This window comes from Larimichthys crocea, chromosome VII, assembly GCF_000972845.2.
Source record: "Larimichthys crocea isolate SSNF chromosome VII, L_crocea_2.0, whole genome shotgun sequence".
Lineage (NCBI taxonomy): Eukaryota > Metazoa > Chordata > Actinopteri > Sciaenidae > Larimichthys > Larimichthys crocea.
In genome coordinates, this window is record NC_040017.1 from 4,335,215 (window position 1) to 4,352,679 (window position 17,465).

Genomic DNA, 17,465 nt, shown 5'->3' on the forward strand with positions numbered 1-17,465 from the left:
GTTTTGCTTTGTCTTTTTGAGGATCTGTTTGTTCTCCCTGGTGCACTCTCTTCTCTCTATATCTTTTTGAAAACGATTTTTCAGCTGCAGGCTTTGTGCTGTTTAATCTAGTTTCTGATTCAGAGTCATGACGAGACAAACATCCCACAGATGTGGAACTACGATTTCACTCAGCGTCAGCAACAGTATCAGTAAGTTTTGTTCACTTCCTCAGCTGCAAGTTTTTGGCATCAGTCAGAGTAAATTACTGTCCAGATCCTCTACAGTACATGCAGGGTTGTCTGAAAAGCATGGAAAAATGGTGGACAAAAATATTCCTGTTTTCAGGAGTTTGTGCAGTATACACTCATTTATTAGGACCACCTGCTCATTTATAAAAAAAAGAAATATATAAAATCGTGTGGCAGCAATCAATGCATAAAAGCATGTAGACATTTTATTAGTTCATGTTAAAACTAAAACAATTGTTAAAGAGGTGCTGTGAGTGTCTCACAAACTGCTAAGATTTTCATGCTGAGCAGTCTCTGGAGTATACAGAGAAATTGTGTGGGGAAAAAAAATAATCCAGCGAGCTGCAGGACTGTGGGTGGAAACGGCTTGTTAATAAGGTCAGGGGGAATTGGCCAGGCTGGTTCAAGCTGATGTGAAGGTGACAGGAACACAAATAACCAATAATCAGACTTTTATAGACTCTTCCACACTTAGCTCCCTTGTAATCATTTGTTGGTTTCTATGTATATGTTTTGCTTCAAACAAATTGCCCCCAGTGGGATTAATAAAGTTGTTTGAATTGAGTTATAATAGCGCTGTACAAAAAAAACATCTCTGAACGCCCACAATCCTTGAAATGGACCACAGCAGGTCTACAAAGGGCTTTTTAGTAAAGAAAACAAACTCGTGCCAAACTACATCAATATGTATATTTCCTGCATACAGGACTACAGCTCATGACACTGATAACAGGAGAGCTTTTTATAACTACTGCCAGTAAGCCGAGGTTTACATCAGACATGACCTCACCTGTCTTGAGGCCGAGCCACACAGTATCTGTTGAAGAGTGGCCAGGTAAAGTAAATCTGCAGCAGACATTCTTAAAAGGCTAATCTCCTTACAGTGCTGAAGACTGAGACGAGCTTCCGCTCTGTCACAGCTACGTACTGGACGACAGTACCAGTGCAGTAGTAGCACTTGAGTCCAGTATGTCAGAGTTTTGAGATGATATGATGGGAATTCTGACCTCGCTTGAGGAAGTGCAGTAACAGCAGCATACACGTGTCTAATTAGTAAGCAGGGAAAATTAATGAGTTGTATTTTTACATCTAGTTTTTAGCCCAAAAAATGCTAGGGAGACCTAAAGAAGAAGTCTTCAACCAATCAGTATTGTGTGCTATGAGAAGTGTCTGTGTCCCATCTGCCCTTCTGCAGGTCCAATGAGTGTGTGTGATCACTGAAGAGAGGTGCTCGGAATCAGCGATCAAAGCTTTCCAAACAGGAGTCCCCCTTGTCTCCAGGAGCCGGGGGCCCCATGTGCTCTGGAGAAGAGAGGACAAGGATCTTATTGTGCACAGAGACAGAAGCAGAGTCCACCTGATCAGAGCTCCACCAATCACATCGGCCCTCTGGGCTCCACTGCAGGTATCTTCTGTCTGCCCTCTGGGTGGAGAAGGGGTCAGAGGTCAGGAAGACAGAGAGCACCTGTTGGCAGGACAGATGGGAAGTTGGCTGTGGTGAAAAAGGAGAGGAAGTGCATTGCTTTCAAAAAACTTCATGTAAAACATGATCAGATTAGAAAATGCTTTCAAAAAACTTCATGTAAAACATGATCAGATTAGAAAAATACTACACATTTTGAACAGTGAATGTGGTTCAACTTTATCAAAAGTAGTGAAAGGTAAATGACCCCATCAGGGAAATCAGGGATATTGAAACACAAGACGTTCCTATTCTCTAGACTCAGTCCTCCTCTCCCCGGCAGGAGGAGCGCTTCCCTCTGGACCACTCCTCCCCTGTATAGATGTGACGGAAGCGCGCACCCCAGACCGCTCCCGTGACGCAGCGCATCCCCGTGTGCACAGATGCTGCTGGAGTGGAAGCGACAGGCGCGCTCATCTCGGTGGGACTGAACGCATCGAAGACCGGAGACAGGGGAGAAGATCACCCGGTTTGCGTTCGTCAGGAGCCTCAGACCGCGGAGAACCATGCTCATAACGAGTCTCTCCGCGGGCAGCACGACTTAAAAAGCTGCGGTCCATCCATTTGGACACTTTAAATTTACTCTCGCCCCTTCCCCCTTATATCTCCCTCTGTCTTTGATAAGGAAGATAAGAATCCAGACAATCATCTCCAAGCTGACATTCTTCTTTGGGTGACCCATTTAACCCCACTTTGACGGACAGTCGGTGCTCATTCACGCACGATGTGGAAGACCGGGATTCTCCTGCTGCTGTGGGTGCTTTTGGCGTCTGGCGAACTCCAGCAAGAGAAGGAGCCACGGAGACTCCCACCGCCGGGAAAGTTGGATTTCGGTTATCCGCCTGTGGGAGTTTACGAGACACTGGCCTATTACGAACCGGGACCGATAGGGATCCTGTTCCACATGGTGCAAGGTTTTCTGTGTGCCGTGCAACCCAACGCTTTCCCACACGGTAAGCATCCTCATCCATTCTCACGGTAAAACACACTGCAGGTGGGAATGTTAACTTTGCGAACATTAAGTCAGCCTGACTGTATTAACCTGTAGGATTTGTCTCTAAAATCACAAGAGAGTTTCGGGAACATCACGAACTCAAGATCACCTGACACTCAAAATGTTCAAAATGTTTCTCTCCCTGTTGGCACTTTTTTACTAAACCGTGCATCCATCTAAAAAAAAATATTGAAATGAGTTGACATGACTGATTATGAATCAACAGTTGATGTGTGTTGAGTGATCCGACTTGTCTTCTGTCTCCTCACGTGAAAAGGTGTCCACTTCGTGCGTCACGTCCCTCCGTGCCCCTGCGCGTCTTGATTTGCGCGCAGAGCTGACAGACGCACTTGTAGGTGTTGTTTCACCCTTGGGCGCACTCTGTACCAAGATAATGACAAATATTAACCTCTTGTTGACAACATGGCCGCTTCACACACATACACAGTCTTTGCCTGAGTGGATGAGTAAATGTTTGTTGGGGCACCCAGAAAGCCTCTGCCTGCACTCGCGGCTCTACATTTAATACAATTAGAGCTGACTGTTGAACCAAACACACAGGAGGTGTGTGTGTTTAATTGGGTCGTGGATACTCAAAGCATGCGGCTCCCCTCTATGCGTCACAGTCTGTGTCCGTACTCCATCGGAACATGTTGCAGATTAGCTGCTCTCTGAGTCACCTTGTTAATTGGGTAATCCCATAAACCCCTGCGCCATATGTTGTTGGCCTTTTAGTTTCCAGTTTGTCACCAGCACTTGGGGGCTCATGGCCTAATCCTTATGGAACAGACCTCCCTGCTCAGTGAAGTTGTCAGTTCATTCACGGGTGCACCCACCAAATGGAGATCATGTGGTTGCTTGTTGGTTTGTACACAATAGTTGAGACAAATTCTCTTCTGCATGGCTGTAGTTTTGTCATTCCATTAGAAATTAGAATTATTTTTGGATTCACCAGAATCTGGATTGCATAACGCCATCTTCTTATTAATAGCAGCAGTGCATGCATGGATGTTAAGCACAATAAATCCAGTGATCTGTCAGGTCTGTTTTGAAAAATACAGGCTAATTTGGTCTCGCTCAACTGTGCCGTTTGGTGGAAAACACAACTTGAATATATCTTTTAAAACTGTAAGAAAAGAATCTGAGAAATGTTTCCACGCCACTGCTCTGTGACTGGAGGCAGCGCAGATGTCAGAGTGGAACTCTGTTTTAGGCTGTGCGGACGTGGGTGTCTCTTCACTTCAGCCTGTGGTGAGCTACAGCGTTAGACTTCATCCAGCAGATATTTAAAGAATTTAGGGGAAAAATCTGAAAAAAAAGTCCTCCTTAAAAAGTGTTTATCTTGTGGGACAGTTCACCCAAACTACAAAAATGGTTTTTGGACTCAACAGCAACATATTTTTCTGAGTGTAGTGACATGAACGCTCAGATCTGACTGTGAACACTTCACAGTTCAGTGCAGAGAAGCCCACAGTCATATCTGGAATATTGTTAGTATTCTTTCTTTTCTTTTTTGTCTAAATATGTCAATAAATTGTGAAAAAAAATATTATCATAGTCCAGAGTGACATCTTCAGGTGGCTTATTTTATTCAACAGTCCATAATCAATAGATACAAATCCCTCTTCATTTAGGAAAGCAGGAGTCAGCAAGAGGAAGTGCATAGTTTTCATGTAAAACATGATCAGATTAGAAAAATACAAAACATTTTGAACAGTAAATGTGGTTCAGCTTAATCAAAAGTGCTGAAAACCAAATGACCCCATCAGGGAAATCAGAGATATTGAAACACAAGGCGTTCCTATTCTCTAAACTCAGTCCTCCTCTCCCCGGCAGGAGGAGCGCTTCCCTCTGGACCACTCCTCCCCTGTATAGATGTGACGGAGGCGCGCACCCTAGCCTGCTCCCGTGAAGCAGCGCATCCAATATTTGTAATGTTTGCTGGATTAATTATCAGAACAAGTTGATGATTCTTTAAAGCTCCCAAACATTTCCGAAACTCAACAGCAATGTCTCTTGACAAAAGACTCCAATAAAATAACTTTTTATATGATATGACGTGAGCTCAGCAGCTGTTTTTGGATTTTATTCAAACTGTGGCACTTTGACTTTTTTGTTTTGTTTTGGAAATCCTCCCCTTCAAGGCCCAGTAACAAAAAAAAAGCTCAACAAATCCTTGTAAGTGGGCCTTGAATTGGGATTACTTTGTAAAACCACTATTCTGGGCACCCTGTTTGCTGATTTGTGACCCTCGTGTGTGTCTTGTGTTCCTGTCATCACTGTATCTCTATATGTTTCTATAATAGGGTAGAGAGTTAAAATAATAACTAACAGGAATCCCAGAGGACGGTGTTCAGTATGAGCTGCATACAATATCTCTAAATCTCAGCGTACACCATCACACCAGAACTAGCTGGAGTGAAGGCTCACACTCTGGGGAAAAGCTAAATATTATAATATAGTCAGTATTCAATGCATCAGTATCAGCCTGATGTAGTGTTTTAAACCTAGAAATAACTGAACGTCATGTTGCTGCGTAATTAGCTACACCCCATCATCACATCTTCCACAATCACTGTGTGACATTTTACACTGTAAAAAAAGTCTTTCTAGTCTCATGAATGTTTGATGCAGTCGACTTCGTTCATCGTGCGTTCATTCTCCGTATCAAACGTTGGCTGCTTTGGGCTCATAGGAGGTGTTATTAGCAAAGAAGCAACAAATGTCTATCCCTGACGCCCACGCAAAGCAAATGAACAGTGACATATTCTCTCCAACATTTTCTAACAGCTTTTCACTGCAGTGTGGAAACCTCACCTCCCTCCCTTCCTTCCCTCCATCCCTTCCCTCACACCTACCAACACGCAACTGCTACATGCCAATATGCAGGTTGATGCAGAGGATCATAAGACCTCTACAGACATGAAATACCTAACTTTGCTGGCTTTAACGAGCTGTTAAAGTGATCGTGACTGGGTTTATGGTCTTTACATAAATCTTGACTATGGCTTTATTCATGACAGGGCTTCTACAGAAAGATCTCGTACTACCCTTGTAGTATCACAGCAGGGAAGAGTTTAAAAGTTTAAGGATGATTTTTCTGTTATCGCTCAGGCTGCATCACTGATGTATTTTAAAAGTTATTTTTGCTGTTAGTATGGATGAAAATTATAAATGTAAAGAGACGGCTGGTCTGATTATCCTGTAACTGTGGAGTTTTTCAAATATATTTTGCATTCCTTGCACTGCAAGAGGGCAATTTTTTTCATAGACTGATCAAAACAAAAAGTTGGGAGATCCAATCTTTGTAGGTTTCAGGTGGTACCCACACACCAACATTTAACATGAAGTGAGGAGTTTAGATTTGGAGGCATTTGGTCATGACTTAAATGGAGTGAACAAGCAGTGTTGCCATGTTTTGCTCAAGGACACATCAGTAGAAAACATGATTGCAGATAGACGCCAAGTCCATTAATCAATCGTGGTGTAAGTCAGCCATCACTTGAGAGCAGAGGTGCATTAAGCCCCTCCTGCAGTTCTAACAGTATCATTTCATGCCTGTGGGTAAGCGCGCCTGGGGAGTTGATGCCAGCCACCGTCATGCAGCAGATCCCTGTTGGAAAGTGTTTTCTCATTAGCGTCTGCATTCCCTCTCTTCCAAGAAACCACGCCTAGGTGGAATTCAGATAGCAGAGCACTGGTAAAAATCTGTAAAGTAACGGTTGCCAGGGAAACCCATCAGAAGCTGTTATGACCAGTGTGCTTTGGTTCACTTCGCCGGCTTACATGTGTCTCATGTGGCTCACTGGTGTGACGTGAGGTAAAATACTGTGGTACAATTTGCAAAGTAGATTCATACAGCTGAGGCTATGAGTGTATGATATCAAGCTGTGTTATTTAACACTCATCAAAAGGGAGTCCAGAGTGTGTGTTTTCACTGCACAGAGGCATAAAGGCATTTCAGAGTTCAGTGAAGGACGAATACACATGAAAGAAACTGGAGAGAAATACTTCAAAAGATTTTCAACCAAGGACAAAGCAGAGATCGAAGCGCTTCGTGATGCACATCAGAGATTTACTGGAATTCTGAAGCAGAAGACATTTTGGTTTAATGTCTTTCATGTTCTGTGGAAGAAATGTCGACGGAGCAAGAGACTCTTTAAGGTTAAACGCTGATGAATCTTAACTATATTGGTGACGTGTCAAACTTTATTTAGTTTCAATTCAGTCATCAGACTTTGTCCTTAAAATGTTTTTGCTGCTGAGCAGTCTTTAGTTTTTTCTCTTCCTGAATGGTTATATCTGCTAAGATTTAATACGTAGCAAATTTACACACACAATATCCAAAGCAACATCTAAGGTTAAATTTAAATATAGTGTGTGAACTATTAAAATGGTATTTCAGGAATTTAGTAGTACGCTTCCTACAAGGTTGGGAGGTTTGCAAAAGACGTGATGGCTTGAAAATTTAGTTCAATTTCAGCACCAGTAGAGCTGCTTATTGACCAGCAGATGTGACTGGTTGTGTTGGGCATCTTACTTACACATGCACACCAATAGCAACACCAAAAACACCTCCCTGTGATTTGTGGACAACTGACTCCTGACCACCACAGCTGCAAATGTGTCTGACCGAGTGAGTGTGATTAAGGTGTTGCTGCCAATAGGAGTGCGGTGGTGGGGGGTGGGGGGAGCTGAGGTGGGTTGCCGTGGGCATGTCTATACCTGTCTGATTGGCTTGTGGGACATGCGTGGGGTTCCGTTTTCTCAAAAGTTGAATCTGGCTCAACTTCTCTCCCAAACACCGGCGACATGTTTTGCAGCAACCCCTGCGCTGCGGGCTGCCAGCGCGGAAACACACGACCCCATCTGAAATGAATTGAAAAACGTCTCCGGGCCTCCGGTTTGCCTGTCCCTGTCTGGATGCCCACTTAACAGTGTATGAGAGAGGTCCAAAAGTGTGTTAAGGTATGACATATGGTAATACAAAACAGGCTAAAATCATAATCTTAGCTTCTGTTTGCCGACTGAGGACATCCGTTCAGTCAACGATGAACAAAGGTGAACTCTGATCTGGGAAACCACCAGACCTGAAGCAGGAAACGTATCCGTAGCTTTTTCAGTCAGCATGAACAGGACAGAAAGGAATTATTATTATTATTTTTTTTTTTTTTCCACATCCCAACGCCAACCCTAACTCGAGTTTGTAACTCAAGCTTTCTATTACTTTCAGTGTGGCTGACTGACTCATTCAAAATCAGGTGCATTAAAGAATGTGTAAGAATCCAAAATAATTAACAACACTCATTATTGTTTACACTCATATAGTTGTTCTCCAAATTAGGACATGATATCATAATTTTGATATCCTAATTCTATTCCAAAAGCCTATTAACATCATTACAGCCCATTAAACTAAACAAGAAACAAATTATAAGCATGGCAAATCACTGTTAATGGATTAGACTGCACGCTGTGCCTTTCAGCATTATACAGCTGAAGTGAAAACGTCAAGAACTGATGAGATTCTGTTTCCTTGGCTGTGTGCTTCAGAATGTTGTAGTGTGAACTGAGAAAAAATACATCAAAATGAATCTGTTTGTAGAAACTTGTATAGCAGCTAGTCCGATTTTACCAGCACTGGATAACCTGGATCATTTCGGAGGCTGCTCGATAACCAAATAAGAACACTTTTATGCTGATGAGGGAAAGTTTGTCAGGTTATTAGTTCGATGATAGTGTTCTAACCTTGAACACAGCTAGGCCATCATCTCTCCAGGGTTCAATTTGGCTGCACCAAAAAGGCAAAATAAAAATCTGTTGATAGATAATGAGTGAGTCCACCGGTCATGTGGATGACTGGTCGGTGCTCCAGGCACAGTTACCCTGCTGTATAGCTGTACAGTGATTAAAGAGAGTGTCCTTCAACTCAAAGGTCGAGATTTGAACACCATGATAGCGAGCGTCTGCTCTTCTCAAGTGTCCTTGAGCAACAGTGCATGGGTGCCAACCCTGCACTTTAACATATCAGTGGAGGAAGGTGACTGGAAAGACAAATGTTTTAATGGACGCCGTTCATACAATTTCTGAAGAAAAGAGGAAAACTAAGTCATGAGTCATTATTTCTCAGCATTTTTCAAGCCAGTTATAAACATTTTCCTAATTAGAGCTTTCTTCAGCAGCGGGCACATCTGTGGAGATGATGCTGTGATGATCCCCCAAAAGGGTTTAAATTTGCAATCAATAATGTTTGGCAGATCTAAATGATTTCTCTCATTCATGAAATCGAAAACGATGATGCACCGGTTTTGTCATTATAAAGGCCTTATTCTTCAGTACCACAAAAAAATGAATGAAAACATTTGGTCACCTTATGGTACAATATTCTTGTTGGTGCAGTGGGAGCTCAGATGTTTGATGTGTGAGGGTTGAAAGATCATGCCGATGGGACTGTGCATACATACAGACCTACTTGCTGCACTGCTGCATCTGTGGATAGCTTTTCACAACTCTGGAAAGTTGCCATGGTTCTAAGAGTTAGCTGAACTGACATCAATAAAGAATATCAGATCAGAGGATAAGTATTTTTGGCTGGTCACCCTGAACTTTTGAGGCTTCTTTAAGTGACACTGCACTGGTATTTTTGAAATTAATGAAGAAGCTTTGTGGGTTGTTTTTTTTTTTGTTTTTTTTTGGAGCTCCTTGGTAGCCGACTGGTTAGGGCACATTCTGCATTGCCACATGGCCTCCACAATGCTGTCTGTTAGATTCCAGCTGGCGTCCTTTGTTGCATTTCAAACGCCCTTCTCTCTTTTGTGTCCTGGCTGCCTGGCAGACTAAGATTTGGCCAACAATCGCAATCAAAATATAGTTACACTCAGTTGCCCATTATGATCCAATCCTAATGGATTTTGTCCAGTTTCTTCAATATCATGATTTAAATATATTTTAAATAAATATAGTTTAATGGAAACATAGCTCTTTATTGTAGTCTATGACATCCATGAAGTCTGACAGAGAAAATTGGACCATTTTGCTGCTTTCCATTCTTCTGTAGGATTGGATAGCTGCCTGAGGCTGTGAGCACAAACATGTCTTGGGAATTTATGTCCTCAACATTGTATACTTTTCTCAGTTTACATCTGTCACTACATAAGATCAGTTGCGATTGTGGGAGAGTTTATTTAAGCATGACCGGACAGTTGGTATGCTATCATCTAATTCTCTAACCATGTAAGAAAAACATCCAGCGCCTGACTCAGTCAGATTGTAGCATCTGCATGAGAGAACTGTATAGTTCCTCTGCAGTGTTTTTGTACTGTCACACACATTTATGTCATCTAGGATGCTTCAGGACACGCACAGCCTGACTCGCCTACAACATAATGGCAGCTGATTGCCAGAAGCAATGTGTCACCGCAGCACAGAGCTAAAGAAGCCATCGCAGGTGAATACATACAGAACTGATACACTGCACTACACGTCATCCTTCTGCCCATGTTTGTCTTCTCATTTGGCATCGGGATTATCTCATGAAACTTGATGAAACTCCACTGCAGATAAAGAGTACTATCCACTAAAAGTTAAAAGGATTTGAGCACCTCAGGAGGATTACATGGTTCAGCTAGTTCCGATACTGAAAAGGCAAAAGGAGTTTTCAGACAAACCACAAAGTAGATTTTCTTGCTTTTAAATGTCTTATTTCCCTTAAACATCCTGTTAACTGCTTATAGTGTATCTGCATGTTTGTGTGATAGCTCAACCTCTGACTGAACTCCAAACTGTGGAAGGCCATTTCTGCCAGTATAAAAAATGGATGAAATGTTTTACAGGTTGAAATGGCTTTTTATCTAAGCCAATCCATCTTGTCTTGTTCTTTTCCTTCCTGCCATTGAAAACTAACAAAGAACTCAAACTTAAGTGTTTTAGTTATTTTCCAACAGCTTTTGTTCTCCTCTCTGAATACATTTGAAGTACATTGATAAAGCAGTTAAAACATTTTCCAATCACGGGGGGCACCTCTGCCTCAAAATGCGTCTTCACATTTACTTTAAAAGCAGGAGGTGCTTTTGATTTCCAGGAGCTTTTATTTCAACTGAAGCTTTTTCCTTAAAAATACATCATTTAAGCTATCAGCAGAACATGAATGAACTGCTATTTTGATAGTTAATGTTTCCAGATCTCAAGCAAAAATGTGAGGATTTCCTACATTTCTGTTTTTTTGACTGTGTTACCAACAGAGATGCAACATAAAGACCTTGGGCTCTGGGAAAACTGTGATGTGCTATTTCCCACTATTTTTGACACTATGTATTCTAATTGCGGCAAACACTGGCATGTCTTTTTGTGTTATTGTCACGTAATCCTTTGGTGGTGGATCTCCCCCTTATCCCTTGTATTGTTTCTTTTCAGATTTAATGTTTGGATGTGTCACATTTGGTTGTTAGCTGCTAAAGGAGAAAAACATGCAAGAGGAACAGGTCAAAGACACAAACTGGTAATGCTCTCGTCACTCTTGGCTTCTTTTACATTTAAGCTGCCGCTGCCCCGAGCTTTGTGAGAGAAGATCACTCTGCATAATCAGAACACAAAACCAAACATTGTACAGCCGTTAATTCCGCGCCTGCAGCTGCAGTCGTGTGAATACATATCAAAATAGCCTTCAGCTGCATGTTGTTACTCTTGAAATGGATCCACAAATCTGGGATTAGACAACCTGAAGGACAGATGACAAATTGTATCATTACCTAAAAAAGGCATGATGTTACCAAATTGAAATGACTCAAGGAGACAGAGCTCGTGTTGGGCAAGGGCTTAAGATCAACAAAACTCATTGGAAAGTAACAATGTGGTGAACTCACCTCTCACCTTTAACTAACAACGTTGGTTTGGTTTCAATTTCTAAGCAAAGCAAACATGGCAGGTCTTAACTGTTTGGACAATTAAGACTGAAAGGAACCATAGCAGCAAACAGACAGTTCAACTTTATTTATGACTGTGTAAAATGTATTGTAGTTTTATTGAGCTATTACAGCCCATTAAGCTATTATGTCTCCATTTGCATGTAGTATCACTTATGAGATGTTTTATTGTTTATGGGATCATCAAATGTTTCTTAAAGTGACATGGCACTCAAGGCATGCTTAATAGTGAGACGAAGAGTCAGAGGTCAAGTCTCTGTCACAACAGTGCATGTGTCAGGAGAAGAACAAAGCTGCATGCAAAAAGACAGCTTATCAGTTTAAATGTGCAGGAAGTGTAACATTAACTCTGTATCTCCTTTCATGATCTAAAATAAACTTCACGAGCATCACAACAAAAGATAAAATGACTGCCACCATGAGAACTTTCTAGAGATGTAAATTCCTTCTGCGTACCAGCTGTGCAGTGTTCTGGCCTCTGATGAGCCTTTAAAATCATAGATCTGTTGCTGCTGTTACAACTGGACATCCTGGATTGTGTTTCATTGTCTAACTGAAACAACTCGCCCCTTGCATCTTTTTTTTTTTTTAAACAGGACTGTGTTTATTTTGGTTATGCTCAGTTATATATTGAAAGAACTGTTGATGTTGGGCTAGGACTGAGATCTGTGAATTACGTTTGGCACGTAAGTTGCTGCCTTATTGTTTGAAGAATCTTCCAGAATTGGCATAAAAAAAACAGCTGCTATTTAGCCTTTTAATGTGTGTATTTAAGGAAAAATACAGTTATATGTACAAATTCAAAAATGAATGTAAAAAAACAACAACCTAAATCTTCAAATAAAATTTGAAATGATTACTTAATTCCTCCTCACTTTGTCAGCAGTACTGTTTCTTTTTTTGTTCCTTCAATTTCCTCCAGATGAGCTTTGTTACAGAATCAAAGACCCTCTGTTCTGGCTGCTTTTAAAAAAAACCCTTTGTGTATTAATCTTGCCAGCGTAATAATTATGAGGTGTTTGGTTACTTGTGAAGAATTTTTAAATTACTCGTGCTTCATAGAAATGCTTTTATAATGAGAGTTGCTTCTTCTATTGAGTTTTACTTCAACGATATAAACTGTTGAACTCAAGTGGCCCAGCAGGAATCCATCGCAATGTGTTGCTTGACACTTTGACAGTGAAAGGACATTTACTGTATCACTAAGTCTCAGTGTTGGGAGTGTGTTCTTACAGTTTAAAGTGGAAAAAGCAGATCAATAGACTGACAAGCAGCACCTGGATTCTGAGAGGAGAGTGATGCATCTCATTTGGGGCTGGCATATTAGTTAATCTAAGTAAGTAAGGGGAGATAAAAGCCATGGCATTAAGATAAGTTGAACGTTTGAGACATTTCAAGGTAATATTATAATGCCACCATCAGCTTAAGCTCCCAGCTATCTGACAGAGCAGGTGAGAGATGTGGCAAAGTCAGACTGAGTGAAATCTCAGGTAGAGCTGCAAATCAAAAGATCCAGTGGAGCAAGAAAAGCTGAGAGGAGATCAGCTTATTTAAAGAAGCATGAAAGAAAATAACGAAAGGCAAAAGAAATAAATAGAGGGAGTGTGCTGGAGCAAGAGCTGTGCTAGTCGTGTCTCATTCAGGGACGTCATATTTGGGTCAGGCCTGGGTAGCCAAGCAGGAGAAGCAAGGGCAAGGCGAAACGAGCAGCTCAGTCCTGCTGAAAGGATGACAAGTCATGCATTCTCTGTCCCCTTGTTCCGCTTCATTGGTGGGTGCAGTGGTGCCCGCTATGAATCCACTCTGGGGACATGGTGAGTTGTAATTGCAGATGTGTGGCAGTGAGGGGGTCAACCTGCCAACTTCAGAGATGACTACTATAAACGGCCTTCCTCTCCGACGTTAAGCTTCGGTGCCGCTTGTCACACCCCTTCAAAAGATGCTTGTAGCCTTCACTCAGCGGCGCAGAGACAGTTCCCCCGAGTGGGATGTGTCACAGGAACATGGCTGTGTCACAACTCTGAGAGGCTTTTTGAGCCTGTAATGGAGCTCTCAATGACAAGCTGTGTGTCAAGTATGCTTGATCTAGTAGAGTAGCATTTATCCTAAATGGTCGAAGCCCATCCCAAACAGCACAGATTGACTTTATCTAATGAATAGTGATGAATATTTTTAGCAGTTTGCAGGGCGGTGTTTAGCTCAGTTGGTAGAGCAGCCGCCCCATGTGCAAAGGCTCAGTCCTCGCTGCAGAAGCCCAGGGTCCAAATTCGACCTGTGGCTCTTTCCTGCACGTCATTCCCCGGCTCTCTCTCCCCACATTTCCTGTCACTTATCAGCTGTCTGTATCAAAATAAAGCTTAAAAAAATAATAATAATAATAATGATCAGGAGTTTGAGCGTGAACCTACAGTGACCTACAGTTTTGGCTTATGACCATCACCATCTTTGTTTTTTTGTAACCAGAAGTGGTGATATCCTAGTAAGTAGTCACACCCTAAAGCATACCCCTAATCATCTGTGAAATAGGACCACAATTTACAAAATCAATTAATATTAATCACACTGTTTTAAAGAAGACTTGAGAGTAGCGATTGAAACCAGAAACTACACAGTCTGTGGGAATGTATCAGTACCAGTACTGCCTTTCAGTATGGATACTTTTCGGTACTCTTACTTAACGTTAATGGGATAAAAATGTTAAACTAGCTGCTCCATGGCTCAGCATGCTCTTTATTTACAGTATCTTACAAAGTGATCATGAACTGCTGTTAATTGTTGTTCACTGCCAGTAAGAAAGAATTAGTGTGTAAGATCTAGACCGTTGACTGGCTGTCTAGCTTACAAGTGGTTGGTACAAGAAACACAAGGAGGCTTCTCATGTTAAGCTTATATGTTGAGAGCAGCTCATTTGAAAATGTAAAACATGTAAAAGTATTTGCTTAATTGCAATTGCAAGAGGATCAAGGGACCACAACACAGGTAGTCACTCTAGTTAGTTACAATTAGCTCATGATTGAAATCATGTATCCTTAAACAAAACGCTAAACTCCTTCGTTATACATAATGCTACTATACATGGATAATAACATCAGCTACATGGCCCAGGTTATTTTGGATTACATCTCCTTTTCCCATGTAAACTGTTGACTGGAAGTTGTTAGATTGTCTCCTCTGCTCGGTCTATGGGTCACTGTTCCTGTCTGTCATTGTCACTTTCGAGCATGGCTTCAGCCATGATTAACTGATGGTAATCTGGGACGTTGTTTACCTGGGCCAGACTGCACAGCCAATCCTCTTGGCTGTCTGTTCAGTGGTCAACAGGCTGACCAGACTGCTTGTCCTCTTTTTGTCCCTGGACTCTCAAATAACTACTTAGCCTAATGGTTAGAATAGGGGCCTTGTAGCAAGAAGATCATGATTCAGCAGAAATTTCAACCACACAATGAAGTTATTACACTTTCTGAATTTGCTGCAGGTTGTTGATTTTGTTGTTGAGTAATTAAAGAATAAAGCTCATTCTGGGGTGCTGTAAGAAGATAAGGGGTTGAGTACACTTGAAACAAACTTGTTAGTACGGTATGTCGTCCGCAAAAGTGTTTATACCTGTTCAAATAATGCTGTCAAAGCCTCCTCCTGGGTGCATTGCATTGGCTCCCTGATCTCTCATGAAGAGCTCTGTGTTGTTAGTAATTTAGGTTAGTTTTCAGGTTTGACATTATAAATCATACAAATGGAGAAAATGGCACACACTTTTGTTGTCCGTCCGTCCGTCTTCTTCCGCTTATCCGTAGTCGGGTCGCGGGGGCAGCAGCTTCAGCAGGGAAGCCCAGACTTCCCTCTCCCCGGCCACTTCTGCTAGCTCTCCCAGGGGGACCCCAAGGCGTTCCCAGGCCAGCCAAGAGACATAGTGTCCTGGGTCTTCCCCGGGGCCGCCTCCTGGAGGGATGTGCCCGGAACATCTCACCAGGGAGACGTCCATCCTCACAAGATGCCCGAGCCACCTCAACTGGTTCCTCTCGATGCGGAGGAGCAGCGGTTCTACTCTGAGCTCCTCGCGGATGGCCGAGGTTCTCACCCTATCTCTAAGGGAGACCCCAGCTACCCTGCGAAGGAAGCTCATTTCGGCCGCTTGTATTCGCGATTTCATTCTTTCGGTCACTACCCAAAGCTCGTGACCATAGGTGAGGGTAGGAACGTAGATCGACTGGTAAATCGAGAGCTTCGCCTTTCGGCTCAGCTCCTTCTTCACCATGACGGACCGGTGCAGAGTCCGCGTCACTGCAGAAGCCACACCGATCCGCCGGTCGATCTCCCGTTCCATCCTTCCCTCACTTGTGAACAAGACCCCGAGATACTTTTGTTGTGAATAAAAAAAAGAGTTTCAGAGAGAAGTTCCGATCCTTTTAACTTTCTTAACTGCACATAGCTGACAAAATGTCTTGTGTGAAGTGGGTGTAAAATTACGGAAATTGTTGAACACAGCCCCCTCAATTTCAGCTTCCTAAATGTGTGGAGGGAGGGGGTTTGATGGTGCAACAAGCACTTTGTTCAAAACATATTGAGGTCCTGTTGCAACCAATGAAAAAGCAATGATCATTTTTAGCTGCAATTAGCATCTCTATAGGTCACTCTGTCCGTCTGTCAGTCAAGAAAAATTTCCCCACCCTTTGGCAGATACAGTTTTCACCCTGGGAGGCTGACATTTTGCACTGAGGTCAAGTGTGTAAGTGTGTATTTGACACCAATTAGCTAAATAGACCCATGGCAATGAGAGTGGCCTAGTGCAAAAAGGTGCATACCTTCCAAATAGCAAAAATATAGTTCTGGGAGTTAAAGATATGTTATGTTATGTTAAGATACAGCAAGGATTCCACATTACCTGGGAAACATGGATAATGTGTCCAGTCACATGGCTTGTCCCCAAAATACTTGCACTTGTACAGAGTAGTCTGGAGCCTTAAAAGGGAACATAAAAATATCAGTTCAGATCAATATGTAACAGCTTCACCTTTTAATGTCAAATAATAATAATGTAGAATGACAGTTTAACAAAAAACTATGAGAAATCAAGAGGCTTGTGGGTGTGTTGCTTGCATACAGAGAAATACATACAGTAGTATGACACACTGCAGGCTGTATGCTTCTCTATAGGCGCATCAGTCTACTTTATATGTATCATTCACAGCTGCAGCACGCAGGAGTCATTTCTCTAAGTCAGTGGACAGGATTACAGCAAGACAGCACAAGTCCCTCTGCAATATAACATTATTTATCAGTGTCTGTTGCCATGTCGCCCAGGTTTATTTTTATCTGTGTGAATAAGTGTTTGCGTGTGAGTGTTTGTGCATTTCCCCCTGTCATACATTTCTGCGCATTAATGTAATTTCCACTTGAGGGGAGGCTGTCAAGTTTATTAACATACTAAATGTGCAGACTGGAATGCATTCATAGTCCATCATATAAACAATATTTCAGTTGATGATGAGGTGGACGTCACTTTATTTTCTATGTGTGTGTCTTACACATGTGCTCATCAGGTTTTTGTGTGAGTGAGGGACTCACAACTGTATATGTAACGAGGAAACACTGCTGTTTATGTCAAAGGTGCAGTAAAGTGCTCTTCACACACCCACACATATACATTTACTGCTTGTATACATATGGAAAATTCACACAGTCCCTCCATCTTGTTTTTGATGCATCCACATTATGTATTTCAAAAGACTGTGAAAAAAAAAACACAGAAATATTCTGTTGCTGGCACACACCCTCTCTGTCTCAGCTACTCAATTCTGTCATTGGTGGGAACATTATTAAAAGTTATCAAGGTTTGAAATGAAATACTGTTCTATCATACG

General features: G+C 42.0%; 1 protein-coding gene across 15 annotated transcripts in view; it reads left to right on the top strand.

The window, feature by feature from the left end:
• The first annotated feature begins 1,981 nt into the window (after positions 1-1,981).
• Positions 1,982-17,465, top strand: part of prom1a (prominin 1a) — a 71,158-nt gene continuing 55,674 nt past the window's right edge. For 5 of the 15 annotated variants that reach the window (XR_002041912.2, XR_002041917.2, XR_002041918.2 and 2 more), the window contains exon 1: positions 1,982-2,645. Coding sequence is in view for 4 of the 15 variants with exons in the window: in XM_019258467.2 (XP_019114012.2) it covers positions 2,417-2,645 (229 nt within the window). In the remaining 11 variants the exon portion in view is untranslated. The remainder of the gene's footprint in view (positions 2,646-17,465) is intronic. The other 10 variants (XR_002041908.2, XR_002041910.2, XM_019258468.2 and 7 more) reach the window with 5 other exon arrangements.